General features: G+C 44.6%; 1 protein-coding gene across 2 annotated transcripts in view; it reads left to right on the plus strand.

Moving 5' to 3' along the window:
- Window positions 1–9,353: 9,353 nt before the first annotated feature.
- Window positions 9,354–24,983, plus strand: part of sugct (succinyl-CoA:glutarate-CoA transferase) — a 71,511-nt gene continuing 55,881 nt past the window's right edge. The window contains exons 1-7 of one of the 2 annotated variants that reach the window (XM_035998187.1): window positions 9,354–9,532; window positions 10,099–10,147; window positions 10,757–10,830; window positions 11,160–11,245; window positions 13,232–13,282; window positions 13,859–13,979; window positions 24,312–24,403. In XM_035998187.1, coding sequence (XP_035854080.1) covers window positions 9,412–9,532; window positions 10,099–10,147; window positions 10,757–10,830; window positions 11,160–11,245; window positions 13,232–13,282; window positions 13,859–13,979; window positions 24,312–24,403 — 594 coding nt within the window. In that variant the 5' untranslated portion in view covers window positions 9,354–9,411. The remainder of the gene's footprint in view (window positions 9,533–10,098; window positions 10,148–10,756; window positions 10,831–11,159; window positions 11,246–13,231; window positions 13,283–13,858; window positions 13,980–24,311; window positions 24,404–24,983) is intronic. The other variant, XM_035998186.1, reaches the window with a different exon arrangement.

Raw genomic sequence — 24,983 nt, forward strand, 5'->3', positions numbered from 1 at the left:
GATATCCATCACCAGCCTGCTCATGCTGATGTTTAACACCAGAGGAGCAGAGTAGCAGAGCGATCCCAGCGACCGTGTGTGCGCCGCGGCTGGTCTGGGACGGACTCGCTTCCTCAACGTGAAGCTCTGTTGAGTGTCGACGACGCAGTCTCAGCTGAAGGGGAGGAATGAGAGCGCGATGCTTCCAGCTGCTGCAGACACCACCACCACCACCAGCTGCTGCTGCAGACACCACCACCACCACCAGCTGCTGCAGACACCAACACCACTAGCTGCTGCTGCTGCTGCAGACACCACCACCACCAGCTGCTGCAGACACCAACACCACCACCATCAGCTGCTGCTGCTGCTGCTGCAGACACCACCACCACCACCACCACCACCAGCTGCTGCAGACACCAACACCACCACCACTAGCTGCTGCTGCTGCTGCAGACACCACCACCACCAGCTGCTGCAGACACCACCACCACCAGCTGCTGCTGCTGCAGCCACCACCACCACCACCAGCTGCTGCAGACACCACCACCACCAGCTGCTGCAGACACCACCACAGCCACCACCACCACCAGCTGCTGCAGACACCACCACGACCAGCTGCTGTAGACACCACCACCAACACCACTAGCTGCTGCTGCTGCTGCTGCAGACACCACCACCACCAGCTGCTGCAGACACCAACACCACCACCACCACCACTAGCTGCTGCTGCAGACACCAACACCACCACCACCACCACCACCACCAGCTGCTGCAGACACCACCACCACCACCACCAGCTGCTGCAGACACCACCACCACTAGCTGCTGCTGCAGACACCAACACCACCACCACCACCACCACCACCAGCTGCTGCAGACACCACCACCACCACCAGCTGCTGCAGACACCACCACCACCACCACTAGCTGCTGCTGCAGACACCAACACCACCACCACCACCACCACCACCAGCTGCTGCAGACACCACCACCACCACCAGCTGCTGCAGACACCAACACCATCACCACCACCAGCTGCTGCAGACACCAACACCACCACCACCACCAGCTGCTGCAGACACCAACACCACCACCACCAGCTGCTGCTGCAGACACCAACACCACCACCACTAGCTGCTGCTGCTGCAGACACCACCACCACTAGCTGCTGCTGCAGACACCAACACCACCACCACCAGCTGCTGCTGCTGCAGCCACCACCACCACCACCAGCTGCTGCAGACACCACCACCACCACCAGCTGCTGCAGACACCAACACCACCACCACTAGCTGCTGCTGCTGCAGACACCACCACCACTAGCTGCTGCTGCAGACACCAACACCACCACCACCACCAGCTGCTGCAGACACCAACACCATCACCACCACCAGCTGCTGCAGACACCAACACCATCACCACCACCAGCTGCTGCAGACACCACCACCACCACCAGCTGCTGCAGACACCAACACCACCACCACCAGCTGCTGCTGCAGACACCAACACCACCACCACTAGCTGCTGCTGCTGCAGACACCACCACCACTAGCTGCTGCTGCAGACACCAACACCACCACCACCACCACCACCACCAGCTGCTGCAGCCACCACCACCACCACCAGCTGCTGCAGACACCACCACCACCACCAGCTGCTGCTGCTGCTGCAGACACCACCACAGCCACCACCACCAGCTGCTGCTGCTGCAGCCACCACCACCACCACCAGCTGCTGCAGACACCACCACCACCAGCTGCTGCAGACACCACCACAGCCACCACCAGCTGCTGCAGAAACCACCACCACCACCACCAGCTGCTGCAGACACCACCACCACCAGCTGCTGCAGACACCACCACGACCAGCTGCTGCAGAAACCACCACAGCCACCACCAGCTGCTGCAGACACCACCACCACCAGCTGCTGCAGACACCACCACAGCCACCACCACCACCACCACCAGCTGCTGCAGACACCACCACGACCAGCTGCTGCAGACACCACCACCACCACCAGCAGCTGCTGCAGACACCACCACCACCACCACCAGCTGCTGCAGACACCACCACCACCACCACCAGCTGCTGCAGACACCACCACCACCACCACCACCACCAGCTGCTGCAGACACCACCACCACCACCAGCTGCTGCTGCAGACACCACCACCACCAGCTGCTGCAGACACCACCACTACCACCACCAGCAGCTGTTGCAGCCGCCACCACCACCACCAGCTGCTGCAGACACCACCACCAGCAGCTGCTGCAGACACCACCACTAGCTGCTGCAGACACCACCACCAGCTGCTGCAGACACCACCACCACCACCAGCTGCTGCTGCAGACACCACCACCACCACCACCACCAGCTGCTGCAGACACCACCACCACCACCAGCTGCTGCAGACACCACCACCACCACCAGCTGCTGCAGACACCACCACCACCACCACAGCAAGGGAACGCACGAACCGCGCGGTGCTCAGGAGAATGAACCAGAATGAACTAGGATGACCATTCCATACCATACCATGCACTGTAAACAATTGCTGTAAATTTACAGCCAATTTTCAACACTAAAATACTGTTTTCATGTTAAACAGTTTAGTACTGTAGTTAGCAATGCATTGTGGGCTGCTTAACTTGGAGCAACAGTATGCTGATGTTTAAAATTACAGGACACTACAGTATTTTTTGGAAACTGAGTGTTGACTGGGGAATTTGGAGCACGGTCAGAAGTTTGAAACGTTAGCCATGCTTTTGGTCAATTTTCTTTAAAAAAAATACAGAAATAATTTGCCATCAACTCCTGGAGGGACTTCAGGAACCATCATTTGGATAGGAGGTTTTCCAGAAGAGGACGCACAATTTAGATGACGTGCTACACATCAGATACAGATCGTTCTTCATCAGGTCTTGCATCTACAAGTTAAACGGTAATTAAAATCGTATTCATATTGCCAAAAATATTTTATATCAAACTGATGCTCAGGAGCTTGTGTTGCTAGGGATTTGAACATGTCATGTCATCAGTGAGGCTTAGATTTGAATAGCCAAAACACTATTACTTTTGGATGTTTTTTTTGTTTAATTTTGGTAACATTAGCCGAACGTCTGCATCCGAGGAACAACGCTTGTTAACCGGTAAGAGAGGCCAATCGGCAGATGGAGGCAGCAGGAAAATACCATTATACTGTACATTCCTGATTATATAGTTTATTTATTATTATGATTATGATTGTTTGTTGTTGTTTGACAGTGGCAACACTGGAATAATGCTGCAGAGAGGAACAGCGGCTACCAAAGTGATGGTCCACAAGAACTAACACGTAAAAACACAAGCCTACCTCACAGGACTATTTTAAGAGGTAAAAAACACAAGCCTACCTCACAGGACTATTTTAAGAGGTAACCTGCAAGTCTAGCTCACAGTGGCACAGATGCCTACCTTAAAGTTTCATCCCTAAATATTTGTATTGATGCATATTATTGATGCATATTGTCAAAATGTTCTACTGTGCTATAATAGTTTCAAAATGGCCTTAATACACATTTTCCAAATGTTCTTAAGTTTGTTTCCCAAATGTTGCCAATTCTGCATATGTTCAAAATGTTATTATGAAAGTATATTTTTACAGACAGCAGAGGATACATTGCAGATTACATATGTAAATATTTTAAGTTGACTTTTGAGGAAATTTTAATCTAACTCGCAGGACTATTTTAAGAGGAAAAACACGAGCCTGTGGGCATTGTTTTTCCCAAAATGTGCCAAAGATGCTTGTATGCTGAATATTCTTACTCATGTAATCAAAAAGGTCTTAATGTTCCTTAAATAGTCTTAATAGTGTAGTTTTCCAAATATTGCTTAACTTACTGTAGGTAAGATACATCACTTATGACAAGAATTTGGTAAGTGTTCAAACTTGTCTTAAATCAAAAAAAAGTCAACTATAGGTTATGCCTTCACGTTTGGTAAGGGTTAGGGTCTCTGATGAGTAATTTAAGAATTGAAGTATAATTGCCATAGTCTAAAGCAGACACTACAGACAGACTACTTCTCAACTTCGTCCAACAGGTTATATTTTCTTTTTTTGTTGACATTGACATTGCTCTTCGAAATAAAGGTATTTCATTTTGAAGTTTTTATTGCTTATTGTGCATAATATTCACAATAATGCATATCTTAAGCAATTGTCTATAGCCCTGAGAATAATGAAGTTCACTGCAATCAATATTGATTGCCATGAAGACTGATATTTTAGGAAACTGCTAAATTTAGATATTGTATTATCTACTGTGCCTGTCTACAGTAAACTGTGAGAAGTTAAAGTAACAACCTAAACAGAATAGTATTGTAATTTCCAAATAATCACAGAAATATGCTGCATTTTCTTTTTTACTGTATTAGACTGTGAAATCATTTAACAGTGTGAATACAGAAATATACAGTATTTCTGGTTTACAGACTACTACTGTAAAGTCATTTTACAGTATGGATACCGTAAAATTACGGTATACTGCTGGCGTCCCTGCTGCCAGCTCTATACTGTTATTTTACAAAATTATTTACAGTGTGCATACTCTGACAATCAATACAATAAATATATTCTAGTAATGTTTCTCTGTTATGCTTTTATTTTCCATCGAAAACTTCGGGCCAATGACAAATAAGAAAAAAAAATTAATGAATATTGTTATTTAAAGGGGAACTTTGCAGCTTTTTTAGCTTAATTTACATTAACTGAACAGCTTCAGAGTCATTGGAATGGTTATATGACTTTTTTTGGGTTGAATCGTGGTCGTCTTCCCCCCCCCCCCAGCGCCTGTGAGCCAAGACAAAAACCTGTGAAAAAATCGTGATACACAAAACCCTGGGTTGAACCTGAAGTTACCTTGGTAACGCCAAATCTTGCTTCGTAGTACAGGCCTCTGGTGTCAACCATCTGACTCCAGCAGGTTCACACACACAGCTTCGTTCTGATCAAATGTAGGGTTGGAATTTACTCATTTTATATTCATATTTAAGCTGTCAGTCAATTAAAATATTTAATTCAGTTTAATTTCCTTTAGGTGTCCAATCATAAGAGAAGTTATCTCAGGACACTTTCCAGATAGAGGAGGTCTAACCAAGGGGGTCAGCTTCTCCTCACAACGCGTACCTCCTATGGCGCCATTCTGATGCTACCAAGCCATCACCTCCCGTTAGCATCCCATTGTCTGCCATTCATTCTGACGTCACTTTGACAGAGAATAACTTTACATCTGAAGAGTTTAAAGACTCTATTTGTCCATTGTTTATTTCTAAAGAAACACGACAATGTATAAAAGGCTCCATTACCTTGTACCTCACGTTATGGCTCCGTAGCAGACGTTTTTATAAAAATAGGCTAACGATTGGGTCATAACCACGAGACTTACTGTCTCATAGTAGAGGAATTACCGTATAGTACAGGAGAAGCTCTCAGGCAGTTTGGACTTCCATTAGCTGTTTAAGTTTAATTACTAATGTTAACTATCATTTTAGTGATCAATAATTAGCCTGTGTCTATGTTATCTCCTTACATATACCTACGCTCTCCGTCTCTGCTAGATTGGGAATGATTGAGATTTCTCTTGGCACAGCTACCAGAAGACTTCCAACTTTCAGACAGGTTGCTCACGTCACATCTACGTCTTCAAGCTCAGTTGGAGGCTGCTCAGTAACGCTCAGCCATCACCGGGAAAGAGACTTCACTGGTCTCCGTCCAGAGACACGGGACCTGCTGGTCCATTATATATACTGTTTATGGTGAAACGTCATCTCGTGTTGCCAAAGTACTGTCCCAATATACAAGTTCACATTTCACCAAGAACAGTTAAGATTCCCGAAAATGTTATAGCTAATTTCCATCTGTTGTCCCTGGGCATATACAGGGCATATACAGGGTATATCAGGGCATATACAGGGTATATCAGGGCATATCAGGGCATATACAGGGCATATACAGGGTATATCAGGGCATATACAGGGCATATACAGGGCATATACAGGGCATATACAGGGCATATCAGGGCATATCAGGGCATATACAGGGCATATACAGGGTATATCAGGGCATATACAGGGCATATACAGGGCATATACAGGGTATATCAGGGCATATACAGGGCATATCAGGGCATATACAGGGCATATACAGGGCATATCAGGGCATATACAGGGCATATCAGGGCATATACAGGGCATATACAGGGCATATACAGGGCATATACAGGGCATATCAGGGCATATACAGGGCATATCAGGACATATACAGGGCATATCAGGGCATATACAGGGCATATCAGGACATATCAGGGCATATACAGGGCATATCAGGGCATATACAGGGCATATCAGGGCATATACAGGGCATATCAGGACATATCAGGGCATATACAGGGCATATACAGGGCATATACAGGGCATATCAGGGCATATACAGGGCATATCAGGGCATATACAGGGCATATCAGGACATATCAGGGCATATACAGGGCATATCAGGACATATCAGGACATATACAGGGCATATCAGGACATATACAGGGCATATCAGGACATATACAGGGCATATCAGGACATATCAGGGCATATACAGGGCATATCAGGACATATCAGGGCATATACAGGGCATATCAGGACATATCAGGGCATATACAGGGCATATACAGGGCATATACAGGGCATATCAGGACATATCAGGGCATATACAGGGCATATCAGGACATATCAGGGCATATACAGGGCATATCAGGGCATATACAGGGCATATACAGGGCATATCAGGGCATATCAGGGCATATACAGGGCATATACAGGGCATATCAGGGCATATCAGGGCATATACAGGGCATATACAGGGCATATACAGGGCATATCAGGGCATATACAGGGCATATATAGGGCATATCAGGGCATATACAGGGCATATCAGGACATATCAGGGCATATATATGGCATATACAGGGCATATATAGGGCATATCAGGGCATATACAGGGCATATCAGGGCATATACAGGGCATATCAGGACATATCAGGACATATCAGGGCATATCAGGGCATATACAGGGCATATACAGGGCATATCAGGGCATATACAGGGCATATCAGGACATATATATGGCATATACAGGGCATATATAGGGCATATCAGGGCATATACAGGGCATATCAGGGCATATACAGGGCATATCAGGACATATCAGGACATATCAGGGCATATCAGGACATATCAGGACATATCAGGACATATCAGGGCATATATATGGCATATACAGGGCATATCAGGGTATATCAGGGCATATCAGGACATATACAGTGCACTACAATAATATAGAAATGATAATTCCACGTAACACTAATAGGGACACATAGGACACACCAGTGCATAGGCCTACTTCATTTTTAATTTAAACTGACTTAAACTAATCCACTAATAATAGTCGGGATCACGTTCCACTCTTTTGAATAAGTAAGGCGTGTTTGAGCTAAACCATAAACAATAAAATTAAAGCTCAATACGTTTTATTTTTCAATATTATTGCAATAGTTGTAGCATTATGAGGTTTTCTTGTCCGGAGATTGTTTTAATACAATCAATGGGGGTGGTGAGCAACAACAGGAAGAAGGCATCGTCTCAAACTGTTTACAGCGTTTTCTGTGCTTGTGAATTTGCGAGTTAATTTTTGAGATTGAGAAACAGCCATGCTGTTGTGTGTTGGAGTCTCGGCTCATTGTTGATGCAACAGCTCCACCTGCTGTCCACAGCAACAAACTACCAGCTGAAGGCTGACTTCACCATCTGGCCTTTCCTCTAAATTTCTGCCACTGGAAGTTACACTGACGAGGAATCTACCTCGGTGGTTGGTGCATACATACTGTACACAAACACATATATTAAACACTATTATGAAATAAACAACAAATACAAACTAAATAGTAGTTTAACATGAGAGAAAAGAGGCTGAATGGTTGAGTGCAGGATGGGTAAAACATAATATAGTCTATGTGCAGCGGACAGATGAATAGTGATGATGTGTATAGTGAACATGATTAGGAGTTTATCTTAAAATATATATTCTTAGCTCTGTGACTCCAATGTTCAGAACATGAGAGGCAACAACTGAGGCTGGACTTGGAGAAAAAGTCCTGATTCATTCAGTTCTAGGGCTGCAACTAACCATTATTTTATTATTCATTCATCTCAGGATTATTTTCTAGAGTCATCCATTAATCGTTTGTCTATAAGATGTCAGAAAATATGAGAAAATGTCCATCAGGTGAAGTCTGTAAATGTCTTGTCTTGTCTGAAACTCAAATATATTTAGTTTAATATAATATAAACAGAGAAAAGCAGCAAATGTCCATATTTCCATATTTCTTTCTGCAGCTCTCCTTAGACTCTCCTTTTTTTTAATACTTTATTTTTCAAGTTTTTGTAAAAAGAATGGGAACAAAAACAGAAGAAATGCACACACATGTCTGCACACCTGAACACATACATGAACGTGTTCACTTACTACCATATGTCCAAAAAGTTGAAACATACTCATGTACATAATTGCATACATTGTGGGGATGCGAGTAGGTCGCCATTGATTACAACGATATGGCCATTGCTCTCCTTAACCAAAATATACAAGGCATTAAGGCAGGCTATATATCACCCCTTCTTATAATATAGGCTTCCATGTTTCCCAGAGGGCATCACTTTTGTTCCTTTGTAATCTGAGGCGAAAAGTCAGTAGCTCCATAGTTTGGATATCTTTAATTATGACTCTCCACTGGTCAGCCGTGGGAGCATAGGCGCCGATTTATGTTTTCCTCCGTGGGTGCTCACGGGCGCACGCCCTTTAAAAAAAAGTAGTCAAAAAATGTTTGCATTTCAGAACCTTAGGAAATGGACAGCGGCCGCCACGAACACACACGCCTATTATCTCGATAATAGAGCCGTAAAGTAGACTATCTTTCACCTCAGGACAGCTCCACTTCTCACAGATCGCCTACAGATATTGGAGATGAAGACGTAACCGCGATCAGCTTGGTGGGAAATTAAGAATCAGTTCCACCTGTCTAGTAGCCTAGGCACACTATGACAGATGCTCCATTTATATTAGCACCAACTGCAATGTTTAATTTTAAATGAATGGAGCCGACTGGCAGTCTGGCACACATGGGGTGCTCGAGCTCCGGAGCACCCACGGTATCGGTGCCTATGCGTGGGAGGTTCCGTGTTGAGCCATCTTCTTGTTATGGCTTTTTTGCTCGCAACCATAAAGATTTTTAGGAGGTATCTGTTTAGACTCTTATTGTGAAAGCGAGGCTGCTGCTCTCCTCCAGACTCTTATTGTGAAAGCGAGGCCGGAAGTGTAGTATCTTGACCCTAACAGGTGGGAAGATGTCTTCTTCTTTCAGAGCAGTGAAACGCCGTTTTTCGGTTCTTTGTCCGGTTGGTTTCACGTCACAGCTGCGGAGGAATCACCCGGTGGGAGGACGGCGGTTGTCAGGCGCACAGACAGGTACCGTTGCTATGGTTACTGTGTGCTGTGTGTAGCTACAGCTAGCAGGCTAGTGTTAGCCACCCAGTCCTGTTAGCCTCCAGCTGTCACTGATCAGTCTGCTAATCTCTAAAAACTCTACATACGTTTTGATAAAAACCTGGAAAAGTTGTGGAATTTGAATAATGCTAATTTCAGGCTCCTGGAAAGGTTTTGGAAACATAAAAAGACCCAGAAAGTTTTGGAAAAGTCCACTATGAACCACATACATTGTTTATTGTTAAACCTCTGAGGGTAAACTTTAACACAGATTTGTATAATGTCGACTGACATTTTCAGGAATAAGTCATGGAAAGGTATTGGTTAAAATACGTATGAACCCTGACTCTCAAATATCTCTGAAAATAGACTTTATTAAACTCTGGGCTCTCACATTAACAGACTACTTCAACTTTTATTACTTTATCAAGTTAATGAACTGCAGACTGACAGGTTTGATGATTAACTTCACGTTATAAACCGGAAGTGGTGGAAGAAGAAACCAAGACAGAAAAGAAACTTTCAGCGTCTCCATTTAATGTCAACAGGAGAACAGCTTCGGCCACTGGAGGGCCTCACAGTCCTGGACCTGACAAGGTAAGAGTGGGTCTGAATACTGCAGTAATATTCAGGACCTGACAAGGTAAGAGTGGGTCTGAATACTGCAGTAATATTCAGGACCTGACAAGGTAAGAGTGGGTCTGAATACTGCAGTAATATTCAGGACCTGACAAGGTAAGAGTGGGTCTGAATACTGCAGTAATATTCAGGACCTGACAAGGTAAGAGTGGGTCTGAATACTGCAGTAATATTCAGGACCTGACAAGGTAAGAGTGGGTCTGAATACTGCAGTAATATTCAGCTTTCAGAGGTCAAATGACAAGTTGAAAACCGTGTGCAGAGTTGTGTCCGGTGACCTTTACCTCCATGATCCTGGGACACCCTCCAAATGTTAGTAGCACCTAAACTCCAACCTGAGTCACAACTTAACGCTCCAACTAGTCTACGTTTGAATTTACACACAGCTGCTGCAACCCAGAGCTGAGATATAAATAAAGTCAAGTACAGATACAGGAAACTTGTACTTGAGTACAGTACCAAAGTATTAGTACTAGGCTCCATTCCACCGGTGGGTTGGGTGCAGCGTGGGAGATGAAGGACTCTAGATATGATGTCAAAGTGACAAGATGTTTGAACCGTGTGCAGAGTTCTGGCCGGGCCCTTCGCCACCATGATCCTGGGAGACCTGGGGGCCGAGGTCATCAAAGTGGAGAGACCTGGTGAGTCGGGGGGGGGTGTGTGTGTGTGTGTGTGTGTGTGTGTGTGTCTGTGTGTGTCTGTGTGTGTGTCTGTGTATGTGTGTGTGTGTGTGTGTGTCTCTGCCTGAGAGTGAGTGCAGCATTGTTACTGTGTGTGTTTCTGTGTGTGTGTGTCTGTGTCTGTCCCTGTGTGTGTGTGTGTGTCTCTGTGTGTCTGTGTGTGTGTGTGTGTTTGTCTCTGTGTGTGTGTGTGTGTGTCTTTGTGTCTTCATGTTGCATCCCTGAGTGTGAGTGAAGGATTGTGACTGTGTGTGTGTGTGTGTGTGTGTGTGTGTGTTCTGGTTGGACAGGTGCAGGTGATGACACCAGAGCCTGGGGTCCTCCGTTTGTCGGAGCAGAGAGCGCATATTTCCTCAGCGTCAACCGCAACAAGAAAGTATGTGTGCCGTGGTTTCAGGTTGTTTCTGTAGAAGTCTCCCTGCAGAGATCAGAGATCACAGTCTATGTCCTATAAATATATATAATCTAGGATGTTAAGAGAAAATAAATATGTGTAAGCAGAGATATTATCTTTCTGCAACACTGAAAATAAAAACATATGTTTGGTGTCACTTCTATGGTCTTTTTCAGGCGGGGGGGCTTAAAGTGTAAGTACTGTTTTGTTGGACCTGGACCCTATTATCCCATGGTGATGTGTCTGAGTGACTGATGGAACAACAATCTCTGGAACTGGCCCAGTATTAAACAAAAAAACATACTAAAATGTAAGTTAATAGGACAATTGTTCAGCTTTATTTACATTCATAAAGGTCTGTTGCCGCTGACAGGCTCAGATTAATATTCTGTGTCTGACAACATTATGGGAAGGATTTCTAAGGAGGTCGACCTTTCTGTTGAAGAGTAAGATCCTTTTTTTAAACATAAAAACACCCGTGAAATTGCGTTCGCTAAACCCACCAGACTCCATGTAAATAAACAGTGATTTTAGCATCGTAAAACACACTATATTCAAACTGGACAGAAACAAAATAAAATTATGAAAAGCCGTTTTGGGTCGTCTTTCCACTTTTCCAACTGTCACAATTCTAGTTTTGGTTGAAATAAACACATAGTTTACAGATTTACATGTGAAAGTATGTTGGCTCTATACACGCTAAAAGTACTGTTTTTTTAAATGGAGTCTGGTGGGTTTAGCGCTAGCGACCTCAGAGCTGTTTCTGGTTAAACAGAAAGGTCTTGAAGGGATTTTAAAGGTCTATCTCTGTAGGGATCCTTTCCATAATGTTGTCAGACACTTAGAATAATAATCTGAGTCTGTCAGCAGCAACAACAGAACTTTTAGTGGACGCTAACTGATGCTGAACATCAGTCCTGTAGGGTTACACTACAGCCCGGTTTGTGGCTGCTGGTTACAGCGATCTTAATACTGGACCAGTTTGAAAGATTGTTGTTCTCATCAGTCACTTACACACAAAACACAGGAACATAGGGTTGAAATGACCTTTTAAAGAGACAGGCGGTAACACGGAGCGTTTCAGGTACAGGTGTATTCAGACAGAAATAAAGTGTTTTAAAATTAAATCATGGAAACATGCTCTAGTCTGAACCCAAAATACAAGTATGAACTTACAAATGAGCAGAATATGGGACCTTTAAATGTTCAGTCCCTCCAGAAAAACGCGATTATACGATCTCATAATTCAATGCATAATCAGCCAAAGTCTGCATATTTATTTCGGGGGCCGCATTTTTTCAAATACGCCGCACTTTCGCCGCATAAATTGCAGATTTCCGCGAAAATATGCGGGACTTGCATGATTTCATAATCCCCGCATTTTCGTTGCAAAAAAGTCCCATATATCTTAGCAGAAAGTTGAAAAATGTTGCGTTTACTTCACACAAGAGCAGCCGTTTCCCCCTGTTGCCATGGGAACGTTATGAAGTGACGTAATTACGCGACGTGAACATCATCGAAAAGCTGCAAACCCCGCGATGAAGCCGTGATGGAACCGCAGTTTTTGCAAGTTCCCGCAATTTCATCGGATAAAATTGCATAAATACCCCGCATATTCCATCGCATTTTTTAAGAAAACGTGCCGCATAATCAAGGATTTTTGCCCAAAACTATCACAAAAAAACTAACTAAACACATTTTTCTGGAAGGACTGAATGTCAAAGGTTCACCCAATCATTTGAATAAAGGAACGTGGATATAAAATATATTTAAAAACAGGTGTTGAAGCATCCAAATGCAGCCTTGACTGTTTACAGTCTCTCACTGCATCAACAAAATAACCTGACAGTCTTTCAACTCTATTATTATAGAAATGAAATGAGACTACGGGCGGCCCAGAAAGAGAATGTAATAATACAAGCTGTGACTGAATGATAGGGGGATGAGCTTGTGATTATGTGATTTCAGAGTATCTGTGTGGACCTGAAGCATCCCAGAGGAGCGGGCGTCATCCAGGAGGTACCAGCCTCTCACCCTGACGCACCAATATCCAATCAGACTCCACACACACCTCTCACCCTCACCTGAATATCCAATCAGACTCTCTGATACCACACTGAGAAATGGTAACATGGTTTACTATAAAAAATAATTTTGTTTAGTTTTTAACGTGCGTGTGTGTGTGTCTGTGTGTGTGTGTGCGTGCGTGTGTGTGTGTGTCTGCGTCTGTCTTTGTCATTGTGTATTTGTGTGTGTGTCTTTATCTGTGTGTGTGTGTGTGTGCGTGCGTGCGTGTGTGTGTGTGTGTGTGTGTGTCTGCCTCTGTCTTTGTCATTGTGTATTTGTGTGTGTGTGTGTGTGCGTGCGCGCGTCTTTGTGTATGCGTCTGTCTTTGTCATTGTGTATTTGTGTGTGTCTTTGTCTGTGTGTGTGTGTGTGTGCGCGTCTTTGTCATTGTGTGTGTGTGTGTGTGTGTGTGTGCGCGTGTGCGTGTGCGTGTCTGCATCTGTCTTTGTCATTGTGTATTTGTGTGTGTGTGTCTTTATCTGTGTGTGTGTGTGTGTGTGTGTGTGTGTGTGTGTGTGTGTGTCTCAGCTTGCAGGAGTGTGTGACGTGCTGGTAGAGAACTACCTCCCAGGGAAACTCCATCAGATGGGTTTAGGATACGATCAGCTGAGCAGAGTCAACCCCCGACTCATCTACTGCTCCATATCAGGTGACTAACTGCCCCCCCACTCATCTACTGCTCCATATCAGGTGACTAACTGCCCCCCCACTCATCTACTGCTCCATATCAGGTGACTAACTGACATAGTCAGACCTTCCTCCTCAGCTCTGTGGAGGAAGGTCTGACTAGTCCACACAGCATTCCTGGATGGGAGAACAACGTGCTCTGGTTTATTGGCATTTCTTTAAACCAATCACAATCATCGTGGGCGGGGCTAAGCTCCAGACGGAGCCACGGTGCCTCTGCTAAATAGTCTCTGGAAGGAAGTTGTTTTGGTGGAACATGTGGACGTTCAAAAGTAGTTTTAGTCGCGCAACAGAAACCTCAGATTGGACAGATAGTCTAGCTAACTGTCTGGATTTACCCTGCAGAGATCTGAGGAGCAGTTAACCATAGTCCTCACAAATCAGCCGGAGGTTAGAACGCCAACACAGAGACAGAGGAAGGAGACGGACATCCGGCAGAATCCCAGAAGTGGACCGTTGTTCAGAATAACCGCGACTGAGCAGTTTGGCGAAGCGCGAGCTGAACACGTTCGTTTATAACTACCGTATTTTCCGGACTATAAGTCACACTTTTTTCATACTTTGGCTGGTCCTGCGACTTATAGTCAGATGTGACTTATATATCAAAATATATATAATTTAACATGTTTTTAAATGTTATTTCATGCTGAAAACATTACCATCTACAGCCGCGAGAGGCGCTCTAGGCTTGTGACAACTATATGCTGCTCCTAAAGACAACTGAGAAAGAAAAGAAACTGCAGGTGACTGCAGGTAGTAAAATATGCAGCCGAAAACGGTAATCGAGCAGCAGAAAGAAAGTTTGGAGTGAGAGAGAAACTTGTGAGGGACTGGCGAGAAGGTTAGTCTTACTGCAATGAAGAAAACAAAGAAAGCTAATCGGCTAATCGGCTAATCGCGCGCTGAAATCAAGATGGCCAGAGCTGGAGGAACGAGTCCACAGATGGGTGCTTGAACAGCGTCCTGCTGGGAGAGGCTTGTCAACGCTGCAGTTACGTCTCCACGCCCTGGTAGTTGATCTGTATTCTGTTGTATAGTTGAATAACTGTTAATGTGTTACGTTAACATACCGGACACCTACCGTATTCAGCCCCTTGTTCTGTGTGCTGTTGTGTAGTTTAATAACTTGCCTTTCCTGTTCTTGGTCTTAGATTTTGTGAAATAAATTTCTAAATAAATGCGACTTATAGTTCGGAAAATACGGTATTTGTCGACTCTTTAGTAAGAAATGTGTCCGGTAGTGACCGGGAAGAGACACGTAATGTGCTGATCCTGTTTGAATTGAGCCATGAGTTACACGCATGATGTTTGTCAGTTTAAAAGATAAATTAGCAAGTGAAGAAAGTCTCAGGAAACATCGACAAAAACGTGACAAAAACATTAGAAAAAAGCTTTTTAAACGACGTGGGCGCTGGACGGGAAACTGACAACTGCGTCTGTCTGAAACTAGCAAAGACACTTGCGTCGGGCTTTGCGCTGCGCCGGGTGCAAGATAATATTTTGGGCTTTTCCGCCTTTAATGGACAGGACAGCTAGGTGAGAAAGGGGAGAGTAGGGCTGGGCGATATGCAGAAAATCTGATATCACAATATTTTTGACCAAATACGTCAATGTGGATGTTGTGACGATATTCTAGGGTTGACAATCGGTGCTTTAACAAAACAACTTCACAATTAGATTTTAGATACAATAAATCAATCAGTAATGTGGATATAATGACTAAGTGGGGAAAAGGCAAATAATAGACCAGCTAGAACAGTCTGGTAAGTTCAGAAAAGTACATCACTTTACTGTAATGCAGCCTTTAAAACCAGGAACACAGAACTTAAGCCTTTTACGATATTACAGTTAGAGATGCACCGATTCCAACTTTCTAGGCCGATTCTGATTTCATTTTTTCTAACCACTTTACAGCACACACACATATTTATTTTCTATCTTTTCTTTAACAGAACATGTGTTGAACAGATAATGGATCACTATAAAATAGAACTATATAAATTACTCCTGGTGTGGGACATTCACACACATCTAAAGAGCAATGTTAGAACCATTTCCTTCTTTTCACATCAATATCAACTAAAGAAATGTGATTTAGGTTTTTGGTGTCGTCCCTCCACGCCCTACTTTCTCCTTGCAGGTGTTGCATATTGCAAACTTGTTATCTTCTGCACACACACTGAAGAATTCCCAAACAGCTGACATGTTGCAGGTTAATTCACCAGGTTCCTACATGTGGAGAATAGCGCCGACACACGGCGGAGAAGTTGAGAGAAAGGAGAAAGAGAGCGTGCTGTGGCGTCTGTGCTATGGCGTCCGTGCTGTGGCGTCCGTGCCGTGGCGTCCGTGCCGTGGCGTCCGTGCCGTGGCGTCCGTGCCGTGGCGTCCGTGTTGTGGCGTCCGTGCCGTGGCGTCCGTGCCGTGCCGTGGCGTCCGTGCCGTGGCGTCCGTGCCGTGGCGTCCGTGCCGTGGCGTCCGTGTTGTGGCGTCCGTGCCGTGGCGTCCGTGCCGTGGCGTCCGTGCCGTGGCGTCCGTGCTGTGGCGTCCGTGTGTGTGTGGGTCCTTGAGAACTGTAACTGGTATAACTTATGTTGTCAGTTAATTGGAGCGTTGACCAGCATGACATCACCATATGTCAGACTGACCTGCCGGTCGCCGGTCATGGCCGAGCACGTGAAAACCGGCCAATTCCGGTCACCGGCCGCTCTATCGGTGCATCTCTAATTACAATATCTAAAATCTAAGACGGTATCTAGTCTCGTATCACGATGTCGATATAGCATCAATATATTGCCCAGCTCTAGGGGAGAGAGAGAGGGGGAAGACAAAATCGTCACAGGTCGGATTCGAACCCTGGATCTTCTGCGTCTAGGCATAAACCTCTGTGTTTATGTGCGCCTGCTCTACCCGCTGAGCCCACCCGGCCACCAGATCTTGTGTTTTCTCTTCTCTCAGCTGTTGTTTGCCTCTCTTCCCTGAGTCCTGACTTGTGTCTGAGTCTCGTTTAAAGGCCCATTACGGTTAACAGGCGGTGGTGCGCCCTCCTCAGCAGGAAGTGGTTCTGCTGGCACAACTGTTGTGGCGGCTGGGTAATCTGGAGCAGCTGCACGCCGCAGTCGCACCGAAAACAGGGAAGGGTGGGCTTTAACGGGAAGGCTAATGTGCAGCGCATGGCGGCAGAAACTGTGGGTGGACTCACTCTGGATTAGATACATGTGAGAGGAAGTCTCTTTGGTTAAAGCCAGTGCTGAACATTTAAAGGGTAACTACTGTTTTTTTCAACCTGGACCCTATGTTAAGAGTGAACGCTGTAACCAGCAGCCACAGACCGGGCTGTAATGTAACCCTACAGGACTGATGTTCAGCAGCAGTTAGCGTCCACTAAAAGTTGTGTTGTTGCTGCTGACAGACTCAGATTATTATTCTAAGTTTCTGACAACATTATGAAAGGATCCCTACAGAGATAGAGAGCTGCAGTTGTCAGACTCGGCCACTAGATGTCGCTGGACTCCACATGAAGACTTCACACATTACACCACTGACTGCTTCATGCTGGTTTCATGCAGACATTCATCAGCTCTTTCACTGCACAGATTCTGTGACCAGACATGTGTTTATGATACAGGATACTTCAGGGTTTTATAACCAAAATATCTTTAGGAAGTAGTAACTACGGTCGGCCACACCTTTTAGAATCAGTTTTATATCAGTATACTTACTGTACACACACAAGGAATTTGACTTTGGTAGGTGTTAACTCTCTATGCATTCAACAAATAGACATGTAGCAGTAAACATTCAGTAGACAAATAGTAATTAGAGATGCACCGATAGAGCGGCCGGTGACCGGAATTGGCCGGTTTTCACGTGCTCGGCCATGACCGGCGACCAGCAGGTCAGTCTGACATATGGTGATGTCATGCTGGTCAACGCTCCAATTAACTGACAACATAAGTTATACCAGTTACAGTTCTCAAGGACGCACGCACACACGGACGCCACAGCACGGACACCACGGCACGGACGCCACAGCACGGACGCCACGGCACCCGCTCGCGGTGTGAAGCGCGTGTCGGCGCTATTCTCCACATGTAGGAACCTGGTGAATTAACCTGCAACATGTCAGCTGTTTGGGAATTCTTCAGCGTGTGTGCAGAAGATAACAAGTTTACAACATGCAACACCTGCAAGGAGAAAGTAGGGCGTGGAGGGACGACACCAAAAACCTAAATCACATTTCTTTAGTTGATATTGATGTGAAAAGAAGGAAATGGTTCTAACATTGCTCTTTAGATGTGTGTGAATGTCCCACACCAGGAGTAATTTATATAGTTCTATTTTATAGTGATCCATTATCTGTTCAACACATGTTCTATTAAAGAAAAGATAGAAAATAAATATGTGTGTGTGCTGTAAAGTGGTTAGAAAAAATGAAATCAGAATCGGCTAAAATCGGAATCAGCTGGTCTAACTCAAAGAAAATCAGAAATCAGAATCAGCCTAGAAAGTTGTAATCGGTGCATCTCTAATAGTAATATAGACACATACTGTACAATAGAGACAACAATATACATATAGGCACATAGTGTATCAACATAATATACAAAAATACAAATAAGACAAGTACACATGGAGTGGGATGTAAAGTGCAAAAAGTAATAGTGCAAAGTAGTGTGCAAGATGCATATTGGAATGATAAGTATGTAATGTGTAGAGAAGTGGGTCAGTGGCTAAAGTGGGGATGATCCCACTTATCAAGTGTTCAGGAGAGTGATGGCAGTGTGAAGAAGCTGTTCTTGTGTCTGGTTGTTTCTGTGATCAGGGATGTGTAGCGCCTCCCAGAGGGGAGGAGGTTAGAGAGAGTGTGTGCAGGATGTGTGGGGTCTTTCAGAGCTGTTACACAGCAACCAGACGGCCGACCGTCGGCAGTAAAGTCAGTCGGACTGATCAGTCGGGTCCCCGAGGTCCAAAGAAGTGCCTCAAAACACACTGAGGGGACGCAGTCTTGAGTGTACGCTCTGCGTGTGCGCGAAACGTAATACGTCTCCATAGCAGCAGGCGGCGCTGCTCTGTATTGTTTTCCAGAAAATGAATACCGGCAGCTGATTGGACGAACGCGTCACGTGGGTCTGGTTTCTCCAGAAATTCACAGCCAGACTGTCATGGCGGCTCGTTCAGAATACGATCTCATATTGGACTAAAATAGTTCACCGAAACGTGTTTCTGAAAACATTTTAAGAGAGAAATAGGCCGTGCAGTTGCTGAATCTGTCTTCATTTCAGATCAACAAAGGTCAGTTTAAAAGATATTTATCAGATTTTACTGTACGTCCACACCACCGCCGACTTGAGCTGTAAAGAAGCTCTGGCCGCCCGGTCGAGGACGCTGGTCAGAAAGTCCGGGGAAGCTGTTTGAGGCTTTGGCCGCTCTGACGTAGCAGCATTCTATGTTCATCATGGAAAAAGATCAAGCAGCCACTGCACGGCCAATACACTGACACTAGAAACCTTTTATAAATGACATATATAATGACAGAATGTGTATTGGTTGTTGGTCTCAGCGGTGTCTGTTAGCAGTTAGCTCGCTCGTTAGCCGCTGAACCGCAGCAGCGTGCAGGCAGAGCGAGCAGCCGCCAGCTGTTGATCCGTGCAGGACTTCACCGTGAGCGGACTGTTTAGAGACCATGTGACCGGCAGGTAACGTTAACTGGTCCCTATACGCAAATATCATAAATGATAGGGAACCCAGCAACGGCCATGATGAGCTTCTCCTCCTTTTTCTCTGAACTAATGTTTTGGTAGGAACCAAAGTTTACATCGTATGTTTCTCTGGGATCAGCCAGCGCGAAGGACGTCTATATTCTGATTGGTTGCCGCTGAACCGCGTCATAGCTCATTACCATAAAGTTGACCTACTTTCAACTTTCTGATTGACGCTCTGGTCGCTCAAAACGCCCAAAACGTGACGCCGACAGATTTTCCGCTCCTTGCAGCTGAGAGAAGCAGCTTCCATTGAAAATGAATGACTTCCTGTATCTTTAGAAGATCAAGTCGGCGGCGGTGTGGACGGACGGTAACCCTTGCCGCGCTGCCTGGGAGGAGACGTTGGGGGCAAAAAACACCAAAGACCTTCAATGTTATAGTGTTTGGAAAAATAAAAAAAAGATCAAAGAACTTGGAAAAAGCTTCAAAAACGTCAAGAACAGAAATAATAAAAAAAACAATAACAAAAAAATATAATTAACAAAAAAGTGACAAAAACATTGGGGGGGAAAGCGACAAAAGTGTTGAAAAAGACGACCAAAACGTTGAAAAAAAAGTTTTAAATTTTATTATTTGTTTTTTATATATATATTTATTAGGGCTGTCAATCGATTAAAAAAATCTATCTAATTAATTACAGACTCTGTGATTAATTAATCGAAATTAATCGCATACATAATTAACGGTGCCTGAACCGATACTTCTTAAGAAAGTAAAAAAAGAAAAGAAAACAAAGGGTACTAAACAACAGTTGGTGACATTAAAGAACGGCTTGTTTATTGCTAAGGCCATATGGTCAAATTAAATGATTTAATAACAATGTATAACTATAACAATAACTTATTTCACTAGTAAATTGCTGTTGAACGACAAAAACAACCACCAAGAACATTTACAATAACTTCAAATGCACCACGAAGCTGTAGTTTACCAGTTTATTGAACGCACCGTCTGTGTTGTTCCTCCGACGGCAGCTCGGCAGCTGCAGATTGTTACATCCTGCTGTTGAGTCACAGTCCTCTACAGTAAAACACAGTCACACTTTACACCGTTCAGCGTTAGCTGTCAGCATTGTAACCGTGTTTAATCCAGCTACTAGCTAGCGGTAGGCTAACGTTAGCTGCTGTCGAGTATAGTGTTAACTAGCTAGCGGTAGGCTAACGTTAGCTGCTGTCGAGTATAGTGTTAACTAGCTAGCGGTAGGCTAACGTTAGCTGCTATCGAGTATAGTGTTAACTAGCTAGCGGTAGGCTAACGTTAGCTGCTGTCGAGTATAGTGTTAACTAGCTAGCGGTAGGCTAACGTTAGCTGCTGTCGAGTATAGTGTTAACAAGCTAGCGGTAGGCTAACGTTAGCTGCTGTCGAGTATAGTGTTAACTAGCTAGCGGTAGGCTAACGTTAGCTGCTGTCGAGTATAGTGTTAACTAGCTAGCGGTAGGCTAACGTTAGCTGCTGTCGAGTATAGTGTTTACTAGCTAGCGGTAGGCTAACGTTAGCTGCTGGCGAGTATAGTGTTAACTAGCTAGCGGTAGGCTAACGTTAGCTGCTGGCGAGTATAGTGTTAACTAGCTAGCGGTAGGCTAACGTTAGCTGCTGGCGAGTATAGTGTTAACTAGCTAGCGGTAGGCTAACGTTAGCTGCTGTCGAGTATAGTGTTAACTAGCTAGCGGTAGGCTAACGTTAGCTGCTGTCGAGTATAGTGTTAACTAGCTAGCGGTAGGCTAACGTTAGCTGCTGTCGAGTATAGTGTTAACTAGCTAGCGGTAGGCTAACGTTAGCTGCTGTCGAGTATAGTGTTAACAAGCTAGCGGTAGGCTAACGTTAGCTGCTGTCGAGTATAGTGTTAACTAGCTAGCGGTAGGCTAACGTTAGCTGCTGTCGAGTATAGTGTTAACTAGCTAGCGGTAGGCTAACGTTAGCTGCTGTTGAGTATAGTGTTAACTAGCGTCCCGTGCAGCGGTGTTTGTGTTGCCTGTATCGTCTTCAGAGCACCAGAGAGAAGAGCAGACATATCAGTGGCTCCAGATTTCGGTAGCCAGGGTTGGCAGGAAGAAGATTTTTACAAGTAAATGTTCCAGTTAATGATCCAGGCAGCACATTCTCGTCTCCCTCCTTCATTTTACAGTCCAATGGAGGCTAGAACGGCTCCGGGTCAAACGTCAGTATGGAATGGATTAATCTGCGTTAATCTGCGTTATTTTTTTTAACGGGTTATTTTTTCTCAGATTAATTAATCGAAATTAACGCGTTATTTTGAAGCCCTAATATATATATATATATATATATATATATATATATATATATATATATATATATATATATATATATATATATATATATATATATATATATATATATATGTGTGTGTGTGTGTATATATGTATGTGTGTATATATATATATATATATATATATGTTTGTTGTGTGTGTAAAACCAAAAGTTGCAGCCTGAGTGTTAAGATCAAACTGTCTCTGAGTTTCAACACGATCACTTTCTCTCCTTTTGTCTTCTAACTGGCTTCAAGTTTCTCTGCTCCAGCTTCCTCTCTGTCTTCCCTTCACTCATCCTCCCATCCTCCCATCCTTTAGGAAAAACACTACATTACCCAGGAGGCCTCATTAAGCTGCAGCAGCTGGACGCAGCGGGCTGATTTACGGCCTGGTTTCATCCCGAGCTGTCTGGAAATGCTTCGTGGATTGATGTCCCCAAAATCTGTCGTTTGTGTCAGTTTGGAACAAAAGAGAGACTGGATTTCATGACGTTAGTTTGTCTCGGTTACGGATGGTCGTTCAGCCGATCAAACGTATCAAATGTGGTTTTAATAAGTTCACATTCCTGCTGATCGTTTTTACAAATCATCCATTAGTTGTTGTTTCCAGACAGCCACTCGTTTGACTTCATACCTCTCAAAGTCCGTCTGCAGACAGAAGATCCATCACAGTCAACATTCAGGAAACTTTATCTCAGGGATGTCCCCAGGCGACGCTAAAGATCTCACTCAGGGCCAATCTGGGGAATATTTTAACAGATTGTATCAGCTAAAATATCGCCGGCCAGTTTCAGGAGTCATTTTCTTTCAGATCAATAATTTAAGCTGATCAATATCATAGTTTGGAAGCAGGACTTTCAGTAATTTGGATCAAGTAGCTAGTGAAAAACAAAGTGGGCCAAACCCACCAGACTCCATGTAAATAATCAGTAATTTTAGCGTGTATAGAGCCAGCATATTTCCACATGTAAATGGGTGAATTAAGGGTTTATTTCAACCAAACCAGAGTGGTGATTGTTGGAACAGTGGAAAGATGAACCAAGACGGCTTTTGGTAGTTTTATTTAGTTTCTGTCCACTTTGAATGAAGTGTGTTTTACCATGATAAAAGTACTGATTATTTACATGGAGTCTGGTGTAGTTTGGTGATGGTGATTTCGGGGCTGTTCCATGTTAAACTAAAAGGATCTTACTCTTTAACTAAAAGGTCTGTCTCTGTAGGGATCCTTTCATAATGTTGTCAGACACTTAGAATAATATTTGCATGTTTAAATACCGACTTCGTTGATTTCTCTCTCGACGTGTGAAGCAGAGATCTCAGTCTGTGTTTGTCCGGCCCGTCAGTGGGCTGCTTATCATTTTAAAAGCATTTTTGGGAATGATTTTTTGTTGATGTGAACTGAACAGAGTGCGGACTCTTTAGGAAATCAATCTGGTTGTTTAGTCAGAGCGGCAGACTCAACACAGGGCTGGAATGTGGTTTTCCTGGAAGAGGCTGAACTCTGAAAGGTCGACGGTTTGATTCCCTGCTGTGTTTCCTCTCAGGTCAGAGAGAGAAACCAGCCCACTGGCACAGAGGCAGTAATCTCTGTGTGTGTGTGTGTGTGTGTGTGTGTGTGTGTGTGTGTGTGTGTGTGTGTCTCTCTCTGTGTGTGTGTGTGTGTGTCTCTGTGTGTGTGTGTGTGTGTCTCTCTCTGTGTGTCTGTGTGTGTGTGTGTCTCTCACTCTGTGTGTGTGTGTGTGTGTGTGTGTGTGTGTGTATGTCTCTCTGTGTGTGTGTGTCTCTCTCTGTGTGTGTGTGTGTGTGTGTGTGTGTGTGTGTGTGTGTGTGTGTGTGTGTGTGTGTGTGTGTGTCTGTCTCTGTGTGTGTGTGTGTGTGTGTGTCTGTCTGTCTCTGTGTGTGTGTGTGTGTGTGTGTGTGTGTCTGTCTGTGTGTGTGTGTGTGTGTGTGTGTGTGTGTGTGTGTGTCTGTCTCTGTGTGTGTGTGTGTGTGTGTGTGTCTGTCTGTCTCTGTGTGTCTGTGTGTGTGTGTGTCTCTCACTCTGTGTGTGTGTGTGTGTGTGTGTGTGTATGTCTCTCTGTGTGTGTGTGTCTCTCTCTGTGTGTGTGTGTGTGTGTGTGTGTGTGTGTGTGTGTGTGTGTGTGTCTGTCTCTGTGTGTGTGTGTGTGTGTGTCTGTCTGTCTCTGTGTGTGTGTGTGTGTGTGTGTGTGTGTCTGTCTGTGTGTGTGTGTGTGTGTGTGTGTGTGTGTGTGTGTGTGTGTAGGTTATGGACAGACCGGTCCTCAGTCTCAGAGTCCAGGCTATGACTCCATCGCCTCAGCTGTGTCGGGGATGATGCACATCACCGGGCCAGAGGTCAGAGTCTCCTAAACCACATCTACAGGGTACATAGAGCTCTCATTGGATGGTTGAATGTTACTCAGGGTACATAGAGCTCTCATTGGATGGTTGAATGTTACTCAGGGTACATAGAGCTCTCATTGGATGGTTGAATGTTACTCAGGGTACATAGAGCTCTCATTGGATGGTTGAATGTTACTCAGGGTACATAGAGCTCTCATTGGATGGTTGAATGTTACTCAGGGTACATAGAGCTCTCATTGGATGGTTGAATGTTACTCAGGGTACATAGAGCTCTCATTGGATGGTTGAATGTTACTCAGGGTACATAGAGCTCTGTGTGTGTGTTTGTGTTTTGTGTGTTGATGTGTGTGTCTCTGTGTGTGTGTGTGTGTGTGTGTGTGTGTCTCTCTGCGTGTGTTTGTGTGTGTGTGTGTGTGTGTCTGTGTGTGTTTTTTTTGTGTGTTTGTGTGTTGATGTGTGTGTCTCTGTGTGTGTGTGTGTGTGTGTGAATAAGTCTGTAAATATGGATGTGTGTGTGTGTGTGTGTGTGTGTGTGTGTGTGTGTGAATAAGTCTGTAAATATGGATGTGTG

Source organism: Sander lucioperca, chromosome 23, assembly GCF_008315115.2.
Source record: "Sander lucioperca isolate FBNREF2018 chromosome 23, SLUC_FBN_1.2, whole genome shotgun sequence".
NCBI lineage: Eukaryota > Metazoa > Chordata > Actinopteri > Perciformes > Percidae > Sander > Sander lucioperca.